The sequence below is a fragment of the Ailuropoda melanoleuca genome, chromosome 12 (genome assembly GCF_002007445.2).
Source record: "Ailuropoda melanoleuca isolate Jingjing chromosome 12, ASM200744v2, whole genome shotgun sequence".
Classification (NCBI taxonomy): Eukaryota; Metazoa; Chordata; class Mammalia; order Carnivora; family Ursidae; genus Ailuropoda; species Ailuropoda melanoleuca.
Window position 1 is genome coordinate 5621602 of NC_048229.1, and position 16185 is coordinate 5637786.

The 16185-nt window shown below is 44.5% G+C and overlaps 1 protein-coding gene across 1 annotated transcript in view; it reads right to left on the reverse strand.

Annotated features, from left to right (window-relative positions):
- The window catches only part of ATP6V0A2 (ATPase H+ transporting V0 subunit a2), a 37348-nt gene that overhangs the window by 19254 nt on the left and 1909 nt on the right, over window positions 1–16185 (reverse strand). The window contains exons 2-7 of the mRNA XM_011226562.3: window positions 13303–13381; window positions 11205–11302; window positions 9630–9767; window positions 8842–8930; window positions 7082–7208; window positions 793–875 (exon numbers count right to left, since the gene is read on the reverse strand). Coding sequence (XP_011224864.1) covers window positions 793–875; window positions 7082–7208; window positions 8842–8930; window positions 9630–9767; window positions 11205–11302; window positions 13303–13381 — 614 coding nt within the window. The remainder of the gene's footprint in view (window positions 1–792; window positions 876–7081; window positions 7209–8841; window positions 8931–9629; window positions 9768–11204; window positions 11303–13302; window positions 13382–16185) is intronic.

A 16185-nucleotide genomic window follows, 5' to 3' on the forward strand; every position in this document is an offset into this window, starting at 1 on the left:
CACTGCTTTCCATACCACCAGTCCCTGAGACTCAGCCTCTAGGAAACACTTTCCAAAGGAAATACCCGAGCTCCCACAAGAAACAAGGCCATCTGAACACAAAGGGCGTTCTTTGGACAAAACGTTTTGTTTGGCTTTTGCTTATTCTTCCACCGCTGACGAGTACGTCACGGTGAGAGTCTCAGAGCGACACCCCTCAGCACGTACTGGCAGCTGCCGCTTGCAGCTCCTCGCCTGTGTCGCCTCAGTCCTGAAGCCCAGTGAGGGAGGGAGCGGCCACTCCGCGGACTGGGAGGGAGCCTGGGCGTGGTGGCTCACCATGCTGACTTGCCCAGCTCGCCCAGTGAGTGGGTGGCAAAGCCAGGCTCTAGATCCAGGCCTCCTCCCCCTCAGTGCACACAGAACCTGCCGAACGCTGTTTGACCAAAGATGAACCAGATCCTCCCTGAGGACAGACAGGCCTCCGCAGAGCTCAGCGCAACAGGGAGGCACAAAATATTAAAATTTGCTTCCTTCTTCAAGTATTCTTAAGCTCTGATTCCCAGGGAGAAAATAAAACCTGAGAATGTTATTAAAAATGGTCTCTGCTTCTAAAGCGTCTTAAGGAGAACGTGGCAAGAGAGATGACTGATGAAACATTTGAGAACGTGGTTCTACAGCAAAGACACACAAACAAACACAGCAATCTTCGCACCCACTGCATTTCCCCTCAAACACAGAGGGTTATTTAGGGAAAACTAGAGGCCACTGAGTATAAGCAAATAGATGAAATGAAATGTTTCTTGTTCTTACCAATCACAGATCTTCTTAACCTTGTGGCCAATCTGCTCTCCCCAAAAGGATATTAAAAACACATACCATTTTATGACTTCTCCCTAGAAGAATAAAGCAGGATCACTGTTACTCCTGCGTCCAGAACTCTGAGAACTCTGGCAGCTCGAACTCTGTCGCAAGTCAGCCCCTCACTTCCGAAGCAGGCCCCGCAGGCTCCGGGACCGCGCCTCGCCCATCCCGGCCACAGCGTGTTCATCACCCTGACATCGGTCTGGCAGTGGCGTGGGGTCATTTACAGACACGCAGAGCAGCCCAAAGTCTGAGTCCCCGGATGTGCCTACTCCAGCTCAGGTCACACAGGGTGGTTCTCTGCCTTCTGGCTCCATCTCAGACTGTAAACAATGGGCCTTGTCATGGTTTGGTCATGTGTTCCTCACTTTTGCGCTCTTTGTTGGTAGTTTCACTATTTAAAATGGTCCTCGGGCATAATGCTGAAGTGCCAGCTAGTGTTCCTGGCCCCAAGAAGGCAGTGATGTGCCTTACACAGAAAATGCGTGGGTCAGATAAGCTTCCTTCAGGCGTGAGTCATAGCGCTGCTGGCAGAGTTCAGTGTTAATGAATCAATAATACATATTAAATAGAAACACACATAAAACAAGGTTATTATTGATCAGTGGACAAAAAGGTGAGCGGAGGCTTGCAAAAACCTAACCCTGTATTTCCCCTAGGACAGTGGTTCAGTATCATTAATTCAAGTGTTCATGGAGACCCTACAGAATTACCATAAATACTGAGAAATATTCTACAAATAAAACTGAGTAGGTTTTGGCCTATTTGCCAGGCCCTGTTCTAGGCGCTAGGAATACAGAACTGAACAAAAGGAGACAAAAATCCCTGACCTGGGAAGGGTGGGGATGTATCCAAGTTGGCAGCAAGAGCCGCAAAGAAAACACACAGTCCACCACATGGAGAGAAGCGATAAGTGCTCCAAAGGAAACAGCTGGAGAGGTGAAGGGGGCGGGGACTGGGGGCTGTGATTTTAAATAGGTTGACAGAGAAGGCCTCCCTGAGAAGGGGACATTGGAACTCAAAGGGGTGAAGGAGGGGAGGGAGCCATGTGGCCATGGCGGGAAGGGCCTTCCGAGGCTCAGAAGAGCTCGGGAGAAGCAGGTTCAGGGAAAACAAGACAGCCAGAGCGCGGAAGGGGTGTGGACAGGGTAGAGTAGTAACACAGGTCAGACACGTGACGAGGCCACAAGAGGTGACACTGGAAGGCTCTGGGCGTTTTCCCATGTGAGACAGGAAGCCCCTGGCAGGTTCTAAGTGGGGGAGTGACGCGATCTGACTGGAGTCTAATAGGGATGGTTCTAGATGCTAGGAGGAGAGAGCACGACAGCAGCGGCCACAGCAGGAACTGAGGACAGAGGCTCCTGCAGAAGGGAGGTACTTGAGGGGGTGATGCTTATCTCCTGGAGCAAGGTAGTGGCCGTGGGGGTATGAGAGAGACCAGAGTCTCTTCCTATTTAAAAGACACGGGCAACCACCCTGCTGCAGTATTAAACGTGAGGTCTGGGGAAAAAGACAAGAGTCAGGAGGACCCCCCAAGGTTTGGGGCCTTGCAGTCAGAAGGACAGAGCTGCCACTTACCGAGATGGGCAAGCCTGGCAGGGCAGGTTTGGAAGGAAAGACCAAGAGTCCAGCTTTAGGCATCAGATGGAAATGTCTTCCAGGGATTTAGAAGAAGACCTATAGTAGCCAGTTAAACAGAAAAGTCTGTTTTTGTGGGGAGAGATCCAAGCTAGAGATAAACATTTGGGAGGCAGTATTTAAAGCTGTGAAATTATATAGGATCCCTAAGGGCAGAGAGAGGAGAGACACAGTCTAAGAATCGAGCCCCGGGCCACAAAAGATGGGGAACAGGTCGGGAGCCTCAGTGAAGCACAGGCAGGTGGGTCCTCAAGGAGAGGACACAGGGCAGCGGGGGGTGGAGGAGATGGCCTATGTGGTTGGGAGATCAGTCACTTTGAATAAATAAGTAAACTTCGCAATTCATGAAATGTATTGAGGATAAGGGGAGCCAGATTTCTCACTGTCAGAAAAAAGACTGAAAACACATGGAAAAAGGTTCAGTCTAGAAACAACTGATCAGAATTTTAAGTTACAGTTTGAGCACATGGTTTTATAATCTCTAAGCACAGGCAGCCACAGAAGTGGTTACAGCTGCGTGCGAGCATGTGTGCACATGCACGTGTGTGTACACACACACTCCGACTGCTCAGAGGGCCCAGGGGCAGCGACACTCCGGGACACGATGAACACTCGAACACCCAGATGTTTGTAAACACCGACCTCTCTGCGGGCCTCAGAGAAGTGGCTGATTCCAGGCTGAGGCTGGTAAAGCACACGATGAAACTGGCGCATCTTACGGTGCCAGAAGTAAAGGAATGCTCGGTGGATGCTGACAATAGGCCAAACGACACAGGAACACGCGTGAGGGGACCCTCAGCAGCCAAATCAGGGACAATTTGGGCATCCAAATAAATAAGGATCATAGTAGATTACAAGTCATTAAATACAATGGAAATCCACAAGTCCATGGATGTGAGAGGGGGAAGCCTGCCTTCCGAGCAATCGGTAACATGTACAGAAGGAATGAGGACCGCATGGCAACCATGACCGAGGTGACAGATTCAGGAGAGTCGTCCATGGACGCTAAGGCTGGCAGGCAGGCTAGTGAGGAACGGGACACCAGCACAACTGGGAAATTACAAATCCATCACAAAGGGTAACATGGTGGTGACGTGAAGGTGGAGAAACCCGGCAGAACCCAGCATGACCAGGTGGACATCACATGTCGCCTGGTGGGAGGTGCTGAGGTGGACAGAGAGACACTTCTAAGGGGTTCCTACTGAGAAGGTGTGGCCCGTGTCTGGTCATGAAGAAATATCAAATGGCCCAGAGGGAGGGGCTCAGCCTACAGGATGGGACGCCTGTTCCAGAGCCACTACAGGCCCAGGGAGGGAGCTGGACCAGGAAGGAAGGAAGGAGAACTGCTGGGAGATGGGAACAGCAGGTTTGGATCGGACAAAAGTGCTGCACCTGTGCTGGTTTCTCTCATGGGGGGGAGGGGCTCTTGGTGGTTGTGTAAGAGCATCCTTGCCGGGGGCACACACACCGGAGTAACTCAGGGGTGATGGAGCCACATCTACGGCTTCCTCTCACAGGCGTGCAAAGAGCCTAGTGAAAATGGGGACAGAGTCACAGAGAGAGCATGCAGTGGACGGAGCCAATGTGGCAATATGGAACGACTGGGAAACCTGGGTGAAGGGACACAAGTCTCTGCTCTTATCTGGCAACTTTTCTATAAACTGAAATTATTTCAAAATAAGTTACTGAAGAAACTAAACTGGGGGGAAGAAAGAAATGGCATTTATAGCAAACCTGACCTCAAAGATTCCGTAACAATTTTTAAAACAGTACTGTGTCAAGGAACACAAACACCTTGGGCGTAAATGGAACAGGGACAACACACAACATAAAATACAAATCATAAAACCAAGTGAAATCGCCTGAGTCCAGCTTCGACACAGAGTAGTCAGCACCTAGAAACGAGACCGACAAGGGGGAAACAGCTAGAAATACACTCTGGCGTCTGTAATGATGCTAAGGGATCAGATGGTGAACTCAAAAGGCCCTAAACCCGACACAATAAACAAATCCTAGAACCTGAGTACCGTGGCCAAATCAAATAGCCGTATCTTCTCCAGAACAAGCATTAGAACACACACTGAAACTTCAACAGTGGCTCTCCCTGAACAGAATCGCAGGGGACTGATTTTCTCATCCATGTTTTTGATATTGTTCCCACTTTTCTACTACAAGCGTACGTTTCCTTTGTAACTTTGGGGGAGTTTTATTTTCAGGACGATACATCCCTCCCATCCACTTCTCTGTATTTCTTCATAGACATTTAATGCCCTTTCACATATTTGGTAAAAACTCGGCACAAAAGAGCTTAGAAATATATACAAAAAAGTTTTTAACTTGAGCAAATGCTCGGCATAAGAATGACTGATAGGTTTTCCCAATGAAGAAAAAGCTCAGAAGAACAGGTAAATGCTACCGCAGAACCATTTCGATCTTCAGCTTTACATACAGAGGTCATAAAGTTCACAGTTGAAAGACAAATAACAGATGGGCTCCTGGCAGTTACAGGGCCACTAAAGAGTAGAAAATATTACAGGTGTATGGTTAATGAACAGCTTGACTGATTAGATTTTCACTAGATTAAACTTACGTGGCTCGTTCAGGAAAAACCTTACGAAAATCCATTTTACAGCCAAACTCCTCTTTATGTGTCAAAACTACTATGGGATATATATTCATCTTGCAGCCAAAATTCCTGAGGCAAGTTTAGAAAAAAGAAAAAAAAAAAACCCACATAAACACTTTCCTCAAAATTAAGAAGCCTAAGTTCCTTTTCTACCTTTAATAGATCAGTTCATCCTCATTTAGAGCAATATAGTTATTTTTATGGTAAAGTCTAAAAAAAAAAAAAATCACAGATTTAAAAAGGTGATTATGGCTTTCTCTCTCCTGTCCCTCTGCCTCCATTCCTGAATAACTCAGTCCTAAAGCCTTAAGTGTATGGGCAGGGATGAACCCAGAAGAAGGGGAAGGCCAACGGTGGCCCTGGGCAAAGTCAGAGTTCAAGCAAGGTAAGCAGAGCATCCCTGCAGAGGAGCAGCCTGGGTGGGGTGAGGAGGGTAACCACACCAGGGGGCCACCCCAAATGGGGGACCTGGGGCTCCACACAGGGAGACAAGGGGGTGGCAAAGGTGGGAGACTGATGGGAGACCGGTTACACCCGAGGATGAAAAACAAGTAAAAATATTAACAACAGGAGCCAAGTTTCTCATCACCAAAGAAAAAAAGTTACAAAAACAGAAATGGAGAAACCAAGACTGACTTCTACAGTACTAGCTTGGAACTGGACACAGACTCAGTTTTCAATATATACGCATAGGCACAGAAATAAGGTTGTGTACGTGTGTGTGTGTGTCCCGGAGCTGTCCGGTGACAGAGCCAGGGAACAGCGACATCTCCGTGAACGGGCACCCCAGAGACCACACTTTGGCTTCTAAATGCCATTCTCCACTAAATGGAACCAGGCTCCTAGAGAAGAGGCTGATGCCAGAGCTGGGTGAGGGAAATTACAACATGAATCTGGACATCTTGTTGTGCAAGCAAGCAAAGAAGTGCACGGAAAATGACGGCAGCCTGTAGAAGGACAGAAAAGCCAGCTTGTGTGGACTCCAACAGGCCAAACCTAGAGATCCTGAATATCAATATAATTACAGTAACAGAGTAGAACTCACTGAATCAAAGAGGAAATAGTGAACTGAAAATCTGATGAGGGGCGCCTGGGGGGCTCAGTAGGTTGAGCAGCTGACTCTTGATTTTGGCTCAGGTCATGATCTCAGGGTCATGGGATCGAGCCCTGCACTCACAGCAGAGTCTGCTTAAAGATTCTCTCCCTCCCCACCTCTACTCCCGCCGCTCACACTTTTGAAAGGGAGGGAGGAAGGAAGGGAAGGGGGAAGGAAGGAAGGAAGGAACGAAGGAATGAAGGAACGAAGGAAATAAATCTGATGAGGAATGACATAGTTACAGTTTCAAAGCGCTTCCCCCAAAACACGTGGTAATTACAAAGGAAAAGAATGACTTCACACTGCAGAAGCCTAAGCATCACCACCTCAACCAAGCGATCAAAGCAAACATTACCAGAAATGGCATGAACTGAAGCGTGCACTCAACAGGATGCAGTGAGAACGGAACATCACTTCTGCCAAAGACCCATGACCTGAATCTAATCATGAGACAGATCAGACAAACCCTAAATGCAGGGACATTCTACCAAAACAACTGATCTGTAAGAATTTTCAAATGTCAAGGTCATGAAAGTCAAGGGAAGACTGAGAAATTGTCCCAGAATGAAGGAGACCAAAGAGAGGTGACAATGAGATCCAAACTGGGATTCTAAACTAGACCTTTGCTGTAAAAGGCGGTACTGGACAACCGGTGAAACCTGGATGGGGTCTGAGGCTTGGAGGGTAGCGATGTGTCTACCTTCATTTCCAGGCTGCAATCAGGAGAGAGCCTTCGCTGTAAGAGCTACACCCAAACGTCCTCGAGCAGGATAAGGCCTCAGGTGAACAACTCACTCTCAAGTGGCTCCCTGTGCATTGCGCCTCCAACTCTGCTATCAGTGTGTCATTGTTAAAAGGTGATCGTCACATTGACTCACTGTTTCAGGGTCCTCGAGGGGCTCATCCAGCTCTGCATAGGTCACAATGGTGTACCCTTTGCAGGCCCTCCACAGCATTTTCTCAAATGCTTCAACCTTTCCTTGGTTAATTAGGCCAGATACAAATCTATGAGACAATAAAGACAAGCTGTAGTCAATCGAAAGCAATGAATTATGTGATTGCATTAAAAGGAGAAATGAACACTTTCATTTCTGGCAAAAAGGTGAAGATATCCTGAAAGCCCTCCAGCTGCAAAATATCTAAAATGCTGGATAAAAAATGTTGGGGGGTTGCCAGGGTGGCTCTGTCGGTTGAGCATCCGACTCTTGGTTTTGGCTCAGGTAGTGATCTCAGTGTTGTGGGATCCAGCCCCATGTCGGGTTCTACACTCAGTGGGGAGTCTGCTTGAAGGTTCTCTCTCCTTCTGCCCCTCCCCCTCCTCACACACGCACATGCTCTCCCTCTCTCTCTGAGATAAATAAATCTTTAAAAAAAATTTATTTTTGGAACATCCTTTCAAATATATAACTGAGCCTATAATTAAGAGAAATTCTTGGAATCCAAAAATAAACCAGGATCTCATAGCTACCTTGATATATTCCACTGACCCAGTATCTTAAAGCCTTGAGTTTCAAGGTCAGCATGGGAGACAGGAGACAGGTACTAGGTCTCCATAAGGTGAGAAGATGAAACTGAATCTCTCCTAATTCCCCCTAAGGTTGGGACTCCCATCCCCCACCCCCAAAGAGCTACACCCTTAGTGAATGGGTGGACTAGAAAAAAAGTCCGCCTTACAAAGAAGCCCTCAAATAAACTTATTTATTTCAGTTTTGGTTCTAGATAGAAGAGGAAAAGTCCTCCTTGAGAATTTACTTATTTATTTTTTAAAGATTTTTTATTTATTTGAGAGAGGGAGAGAGCATTAGTGGGTGAGGGGCAGAGGGAGAAGCAGACTCCCCACTAAGCAGGGAGCCCAACTTGGGCCTCGATCCCAGGACCCTGGGATCATGACCTGAGTCAAAGGCAGACACGTAACCGACTGAACCACCCAGGCGCCCCTGCCTTGAGAATTTATAACCACAGGTTAGAATTCACTCAGGTTTGTGGCTTAAATTCATATTACTTGCATAATCCAAAAAAAAACAAAAACAGAAAAACAAAAAATCCCAAGCTAAGAAATTAATGTAAAATGATTCCAGGTTGGTAGAATGCTCCCCGCTATCTGACAAATGTAAAAACAAATTCTCTCTGAAGGAATACATCCTCAAACCAAATTATCCTTGGATTCCTACAGACCAGGAACAGAGGAACAGATGTTCATAATAAAAAGAAATCACAAATCACATGAGGAAACAAGTTACCATTGGTTCAAGTAAACAGAAAGGATTAATAGCAGAAAAAGATCCTTACAATACAATTAATAAATTAACCAACTCAGTTTAGCCCCTATGTTTCCACCAAACAAAACAGGACTTGACACTTCACTGAGCAATTATTTTAGGCTTATTGGAATAACACTGAATGGCACAGATGTTCCTTCTTTCCAGCTCATTATACCAAAAGAAGAAATTCCCATGGTATTTAGCTAAAAAGTCAATACAGCTGAGTAACTCCACTCAGCAAATAGAGAAGTACAGTGTTTTCTCAAACAGATATTCACTTTCTTTCATTCCATCACAGGCTTTCAAATGGTAGCATTCATCCCTCCACTGACGACAAGGACAGTGTGACGCTCAGCCCCCCAGTGGTTGTCACCTACCCCAGTTTTGCTCCCAGCCTCTGCATACAGCTGTAGTCCAACAAGGAATCATTCTCTAAGGGAGGGAATTCTTCATAAGTGGGTTCAAACTACAAAGAAATACGAAACCAAGTGTGTCTCATTACAAGTGACAGTTTATTGCCCAAGTCACGTTTCCGAACAAGTTTACAGAGCATCCTGAGTGCCAGACGTGGGTGCCGACACCCCAAGATAACTCAGACATGGAACACAGCTCTGGTAAGTTAAAAAGACCGCTTCCCTGTCCCTCATTTATAAGCTACTTGAAGTCAGTTACTGGAGGTAGGGTCATAATCTATGTCACTGCCTCACTCGGACACAGGGTGCTCAGTCAGACGCCACCACCGATGAAACAGCTCCAACGGGATGGCCTTCTCCCCTCCATACCCAGCTGAGGGCGGAGCTTTTACACAGACTCAACTCTTACAAACCAGAGAATTTTGTAAAATCCTTTACGCCTAGCAATTTGGTGGTGGGGGGACCCTAAATCTTAAGAGTTCAAACTCATCTTTCCCACTTCTTTTCTCATGATCATAAAAAGGTATTTTTCAACTACAAACTAAAGCATTTTACAAATAGGAAGTATTGTTATTGCTAAAACCAACCAATGCAGGAAAAGGCTTACCGCTTTGTTTAATGTCATATAACCCAACTGAAAATAAAGCTAAGATCAAAATGTACCTCTTTTATAACTGATAACCAAACCAGAAACCTTACGGGAGCAAGAGTTTTACAAAAGAAATGTGTTTCCTCGAGTGGGCGGTCAGTACCTCCACATTTCGTTTAACGAAGGTTTTTGTCACTCTGAGCATGTGAGTATACTCAATCAGTTCAAGCAAGTTCTTCCTCAGCTTCTCCTTATTCTTGGTGACTTCTCTCAGCTCAACCTCCAGCTTCTGCAGCTGCTCCTAAAACAAAAGGGCGGTTACTCAAGAGGACAGGTCCATTCCGAGGATAGTTCTCAAAATTTTTTTATAGTACATTAAAGACCAGGGAGGGTTTCACAAGCCAGAATCTGACAGCCTGATAGGGATGTGGAAACACACAGAGATTTTCAAGGACCGTCACTTATAGTTTCCTATTGATTCAGGGAACTCCTATGCGGCTCCTGCCACACACGGCAGAGCCATGCAGATGGTGAGTCGAGGCACCCGAGGCTGCCCTAGCCTCATCTCCGCTCCCGCACTGCTTAGAGCTTCCCTTCACCTGCTTCTCCACTGTCACACATCAGTCTTCCTCTTTCAAGGCTACATTTCCTTTTATTTGCAACACAGAAAATAATTTAGGTGATCTTCGCTAAGCATATATACCTCAAGCCTCTAGCTTAAGAGTCTGCCGACAGTTGCACTTATACAATTAACTGGGCCGAAGAATCCTTGAGGACAAGTCTTCTTAAATAAGCAGTTACACAGCAAGCATCTTTAACGATAAAGTATTCACACAGCAGAAAGAGAGATGTGTAAATCACATCACTCACTCCATGAAAACTTGTGTGCAAACAAATCCCTTGACACATTACTTGTGCTCCACCTTATAAAAACTTATAAAAACTATAAACACTCAGTAATCACGGAAGTCGTCATTACATCACAACCAACCCAAACAGGCCAAACCAGATGACTGCGTTCTACTCATTTGATGGCACAACTCTCTCTTAAGTCCACTCACACACCAAATGTTAAGTGACTTCCTCCCAGATAAACACACAGAGCGGCCAGCCACGGAATGGTGCTGGCTACACAGTGCTGATTGTTCAGTGTTCGGGAGCTCTAGTCTATTTCCCAGTGTGATGAACTACCCAAAGATCAGACCCAAACCTCAGTGGGTAATTCACAAGGGTGCTAACGAACAAGACAAGCCACGGTTCTTGCAGGGGGGACGCTGTATCCCCAACACCCAAGACGCTGAACTCGAGGACAAGGAATTGTGCTCAGTGCCCACCTGCAACACCCTATCACCTTTCCACTAGCTTCTGAGGATCAGACGGGAGGCCAGTGAGTTTGGGAGAATGCAAAGGGCATTGGCCTGCAGCCTCCCTTACTTGCACCAGGAGAGGCATGCTAAGGCATGGATAAGCCCAGAAAGAACGTTCAGAAACATTACATGACTAAGCAGCAGATTTCTCAACCTGATTTTCATTAGCCCCGGTTCACCACCAACCGGAAAGGGAGCATGCATCTTACATTACAGATAATCTACTACTGAAGGCTAACCATAGCGTTGTTCAATTTTCACTGCATGGTTTTGAGAAGAAAACCCGACAAGCCCTAGCCAACATAAAGTAAGTAAACAAGCAGCATCTGAGCTCAGTGACAGCTTTGACAGCTTCGTCAGAAACAAGTTACCTGCATTTCTAGGACTTGTTTAAGAGGTGGTGCAGAAGGACTGGTCTCTCCCTCAGGAAGGGGAATGTCGGCTCTATTAATTTCCTGCACCAAATACGCTGTGGGAATAAAAGGTAAACAAATTAGACGCAAAAACTCACTCTAAGACATTTCCGTCAGAACGTTTTCCATCCCAACGATTCCTGGGTCGCCTAAAAACTAATGTCTGAATGCACAAAAGTCTTGCTTGTTCCAATCGACTTAGAAAAGGCCTTTGGCAACCTCGTTTCCAAAGATCTGCACCTAGAGAGATCAGCATGCAATGACCAAATAAACAATAACGTGATAAACACTTTCTGAAATTCCCCAAGTTTTCTTTATTTCTAAAACCCGAAAGAACCTAGATGAAGCAGGTTAAGGACACACTTGCAAGTGCAGGAATAACCCAATGACAGACCATCTCCACCAGAGACGGCATAACTACCCTGCAGATGCCCTTAGGAGGAAAGAAGTATCCATCAAGAAACGCACAACCTCTATCAGCCAGCAGAGTCCTGAGAGACACAGGGCACGGAGCCAGGCTCTCCTGAACCTTCCCAGTCAGCCAGGCTGTTCTGACTTGCAACAAGCCGATCTCACGTACAAACCCAGATTCATAAAACTGGTAATGAGCCAGGCAAAATTAACTGAATTTCTTTAGTTTATGTTTTCAATGCCACAAAGCATCCTTGTCCTTAGGATAAAATTCACAATGAATGGTAAAGTCATTACTAGATATAACATTTCGGAGAAGTGTTACTAGTTATTTTATTAAGAAAGAAAGACAAAGAAAAGTGAGGATGTCTTAGCAAGAGGATAGCAAAGGAAGCACAGGGTTAAAGAGGTTTCTGGAAATAGGATACAAATCATTTCACCAATTAAATGTCATTTACTTGGGAGATCCTTCTTTTTTTTTTAAGTCTGTATGCTTTTTGAAACAGTTTAAGCTACAGGAAGTCCTGTACATGCCTTAAGTGTTGTCACTGCCTTTAAAAACCTCATTCCTAATGCAAGACCTGTCCAGTGACTCACTACGTTACAAAGACAGGAATCTGATGTCACTCTTCCGCACATGATCCACACAAGTAATTAGGACCTCAAACAATATGCAAAGGACTAGATGATTAAAAGGGTTTTTTTTTTTTACTTAAATATCTCCAACTAAAAGATGTAAAATCCACAATAAATACTAGCTATTAGAAATCACTCCCGGGGGCGCCTGGGTGGCACAGCGGTTAAGCGTCTGCCTTCGGCTCAGGGCGTGATCCCGGCGTTGTGGGATCGAGCCCCACATCAGGCTCCTCCGCTATGAGCCTGCTTCTTCCTCTCCCACTCCCCCTGCTTGTGTTCCCTCTTTCGCTGGCTGTCTCTGTCTCTGTCAAATAAATAAATAAAATCTTTAAAAAAAAAAAAAAAAAAAAGAAATCACTCCCGAAGTCACATTCTGGCCCCCTCCGTGGCTCTCATCCCCATGTTTTTCCATTCATCCTACGTTTTGTACTTTAGTCAGTCATCTGAGATCAACCCCCCTCTCCCCTACTTTGGTCAGAACTTCCAGGCTTGAAATGATAATGCTGACTAGCACAGGCTAAAGATGTTAAAGCAAGTAGCCTTTAACTACTAGAGAACACTGATCTAACACCTTCACGAGCAAAGCCAATCTATCTGCATTTCCTACCTTTCTTGTTCTTTGCGATAATTTTAAGTAATAAGTTAACATGTATATAATGTTTTTAAGTTATGATAAACTACAAAGGTTTGGCTAAATAAATTACAGCACATTAATTTCATGAAATACTAGGCAGCCATTAAAAATGATGCTGGGTCTATCTGTTTATTGACTTTGAGAAGAAGTTGCAAGAAGTACCAGAGAAAGAAACAGAGCTGACAACAAAATAACCTGATCGTTATGAAGGGGAATCCATATTTCTATAGATGAATAGTAAAAAATAAGGAACGGTGAGTTCTTTTTTCCTTTTCTAATTTTTCTAAAGTGAACAAGGTTTGCTTATATAAAAATCCGTTACTAAACTAAACTTATCCCCCCCAAAATAACAAAATGAAACAAAATAAAACTTACCTAATATTCGTTCTAGTTCTTCACACCTCTTCACCTCACCAACAAATTTTCTTTGGAAGGAACTTACATTCTGGTTGAGCTGAGAAAAGGATGAAAAATTTGCTTTGAAATTTCTAAAATTTAAATGTAAATGTGATTTTAAAAATATTACTGGCAAGGGTTTAGGGAAGAGCACTTCCTCATACACTACTGGATAGGAGTAAAAACCAATAAAACTTTTCTGGAAAGCGACTCAGCAACTGTTATCAAAAAAGCCTGAAAAATATCCTTTGGCCCAGAAATATCCCACGAAGAAAATTAAGGAAAAAACTGGATACTGACAAAAAGCCTACCCAGAAGAACATCAACCTCAGGGATAGAGGAAAAAGTGATTAATAATGGAAAACTGGTTTAAGAACAGATAGTCTCCATCCATACCACGGAACATGACCCAGCAATAAAGCACAAATCCACGACACGCTCAACACCATGGAGGACTCTCAGAAGCACAATGCAAATGTGTCTTCCAGGAAGACGCAAAAGGCCACATACTGTGTGATTCCATTTCCATGAAATGCCCAGAAAAGGCGAATCTAGAGGCAGAAAGTAGAGCAGTGATTGCCTGGGGCTGGAGGCAGGTATGGGGATGGACAGTAAGCACAAGGGATCTTACTAGGGGGATATGATGTTCTAACACTGGACTGTGGTGATGGATGCATAACTCAGCAAATTTTCTAAGAATCAATGAACTGTATACTTGAAATGGGTGAATTTTACGATACAGATCAATAAAGTTGTATAAAAATTATGGTTCAGTCATATAACTGATTATTATGCCCTTAGTAAAAATTGTTTTAAATGACTAAGGTATTAGATTATATTAAGAAGTTATCATTAAAAATTTTGGTATGATAATGATTTTGTGGTTATAATTTTTAAGCATCCTTACTCTTTAGAGACACTTGTTGAAATATTAACGAAAGAAATTATACATCTGGGATTTCTCCAGGATCATCTTGTCTGAGAGAAGGGAGGGACAGATTTTATCTGGAGGTGGAAGGCTGGAATGAGGGGCCATTAATTTATATTATGGGTACACCAGAGTTCACTGTTCCCATATACTCCTCTCTCTACTTCTAATACAAACCTTAAAACAAAAAAAAATTGTAAAAGAATGTTTAATAAAATGAGGAAATTACTTATGATCTGTGTCTGGAAAAAATTAAAGTTCCTTTCAGTGTGGTTTCAATTATATGAAAATACATACATATGTACATTTTAAAACATTATTAGGAAAATAATATTAGACCAATATTAACCCAGAAGTTAGAGCGTTTATTTCTAGGTAATGAGATCGTGGAAGTTTTTATCTTATTCTTACATTTTCCAAATTCCCCACAATGGACATATTATTTTATAACAAAAAAAGACTACAGTAATCACTCATGTTGAAAGGCATTTAAGGCAAGAATGTTATCTTTCCTCCAGCCCATCACTCCTACTGGGCCCTCTCAGGAACCACAATTAGACAAGAGCTTAGCATGAAACGGCCCAGTCCAGAGAAGAGTCCACCCCAAGGGCTCAGTTCTTGTTCAGTTTTTCTATTTTTTTAAGAGGATTAACCAGAAAGAAGACAAAAATTCAAATTTCACTTCTGTTTGTCACATTTGCATTCATTTCTGGGATAAAACTAATCTCAAGTAACCACTTTCAAACTCGCAATGACTCAGGCACAGTCCACAGAACTAAGAACGAGAAGGAAGCGATGATGCATCGCAAGCGGTCTACAAACCACACTCCTGCCCCGTTTCGCTCGGGGTTTGTTCTTCAACACCAAACACTGCTGAACGCTCCATGCACATCAGGGTTCCGCACGCAGCAGGGGCTTTATGAGGAGGCAAGTTTCTGCAGACGCGATACAAACATACTTGGGTTTGACCAACGCCACCATCACTGCCTCACTGATATTAGCTGCTTTTCTGTGTTGTGTGGTTTCTTTTACAAAGTCTTGTTTCTGTTTTCTTTTTCGGGAGGCTATGTCGCCCTATTTCTAGGCTGATGATAGGACATCACAGCAGTGCCCCTTCCCCAGTTTCAGGCACCTGCAATCCACTAAGGTCAGGAAACAGACAACCCCCCTTCTGGCACGTCACCAGGTCAAACAGCGCCTACATCATGAACCGCACTTCATCCCACATCATCGAGAAAAGGGTGAGTACAGGACGATATGATAGACTGAGAGACCAGTACTCCCATATACCCTCCCAAACACACTCACATCCATTCGTATTAGAGTACATCGTTCTAGTTGTTCTATTGTTGTTCATCACTTACGTGCCTACTTGTAAATTACACTCTACCACAGGTCTGCACGTACAGGAAAACACATAATACCTGTAGGGTTCAGTACTATCCGGCGTGTCGAGCATCTGCTGGGGGTCTTGGAATGCATACCCACAGATACGGGGGTACCACAGGGCATTTTACTGTAGACTCATTTTAACACTAACCTTAACCTAGAAAAGCCAGCAGAGGCTACCTGGTGCTGATTTTACCAATACGCACACCAGTCATCTTCCCACTCCAGCCACTGAAGGGCTAACAGTGAAATTGTTCTTAGACTATAGACCAACGGTGAGATGAACTTGCCCTTCTCTGAGCCCCACCGCTTAGGTTAGCTGAATAACCTTCTTTTCCAGGTCTTCTCCTTGGCTGTCACTACAGAAACCCTGGGCCTGCCTGCTTTCCCACAGGAGGAGTACTAAAAGGGAAAAATCACGCAGCCTATGCAAGCCAGAAGAAACTAATGTTCGTAAGCCCAGCCAGTGAATGCAAAGTCCGTGAAGAACTCCAGAGAAGAGAAGAAAAAAGTGTCAGATGCTATGAAACTTTCTGCACTCGCAC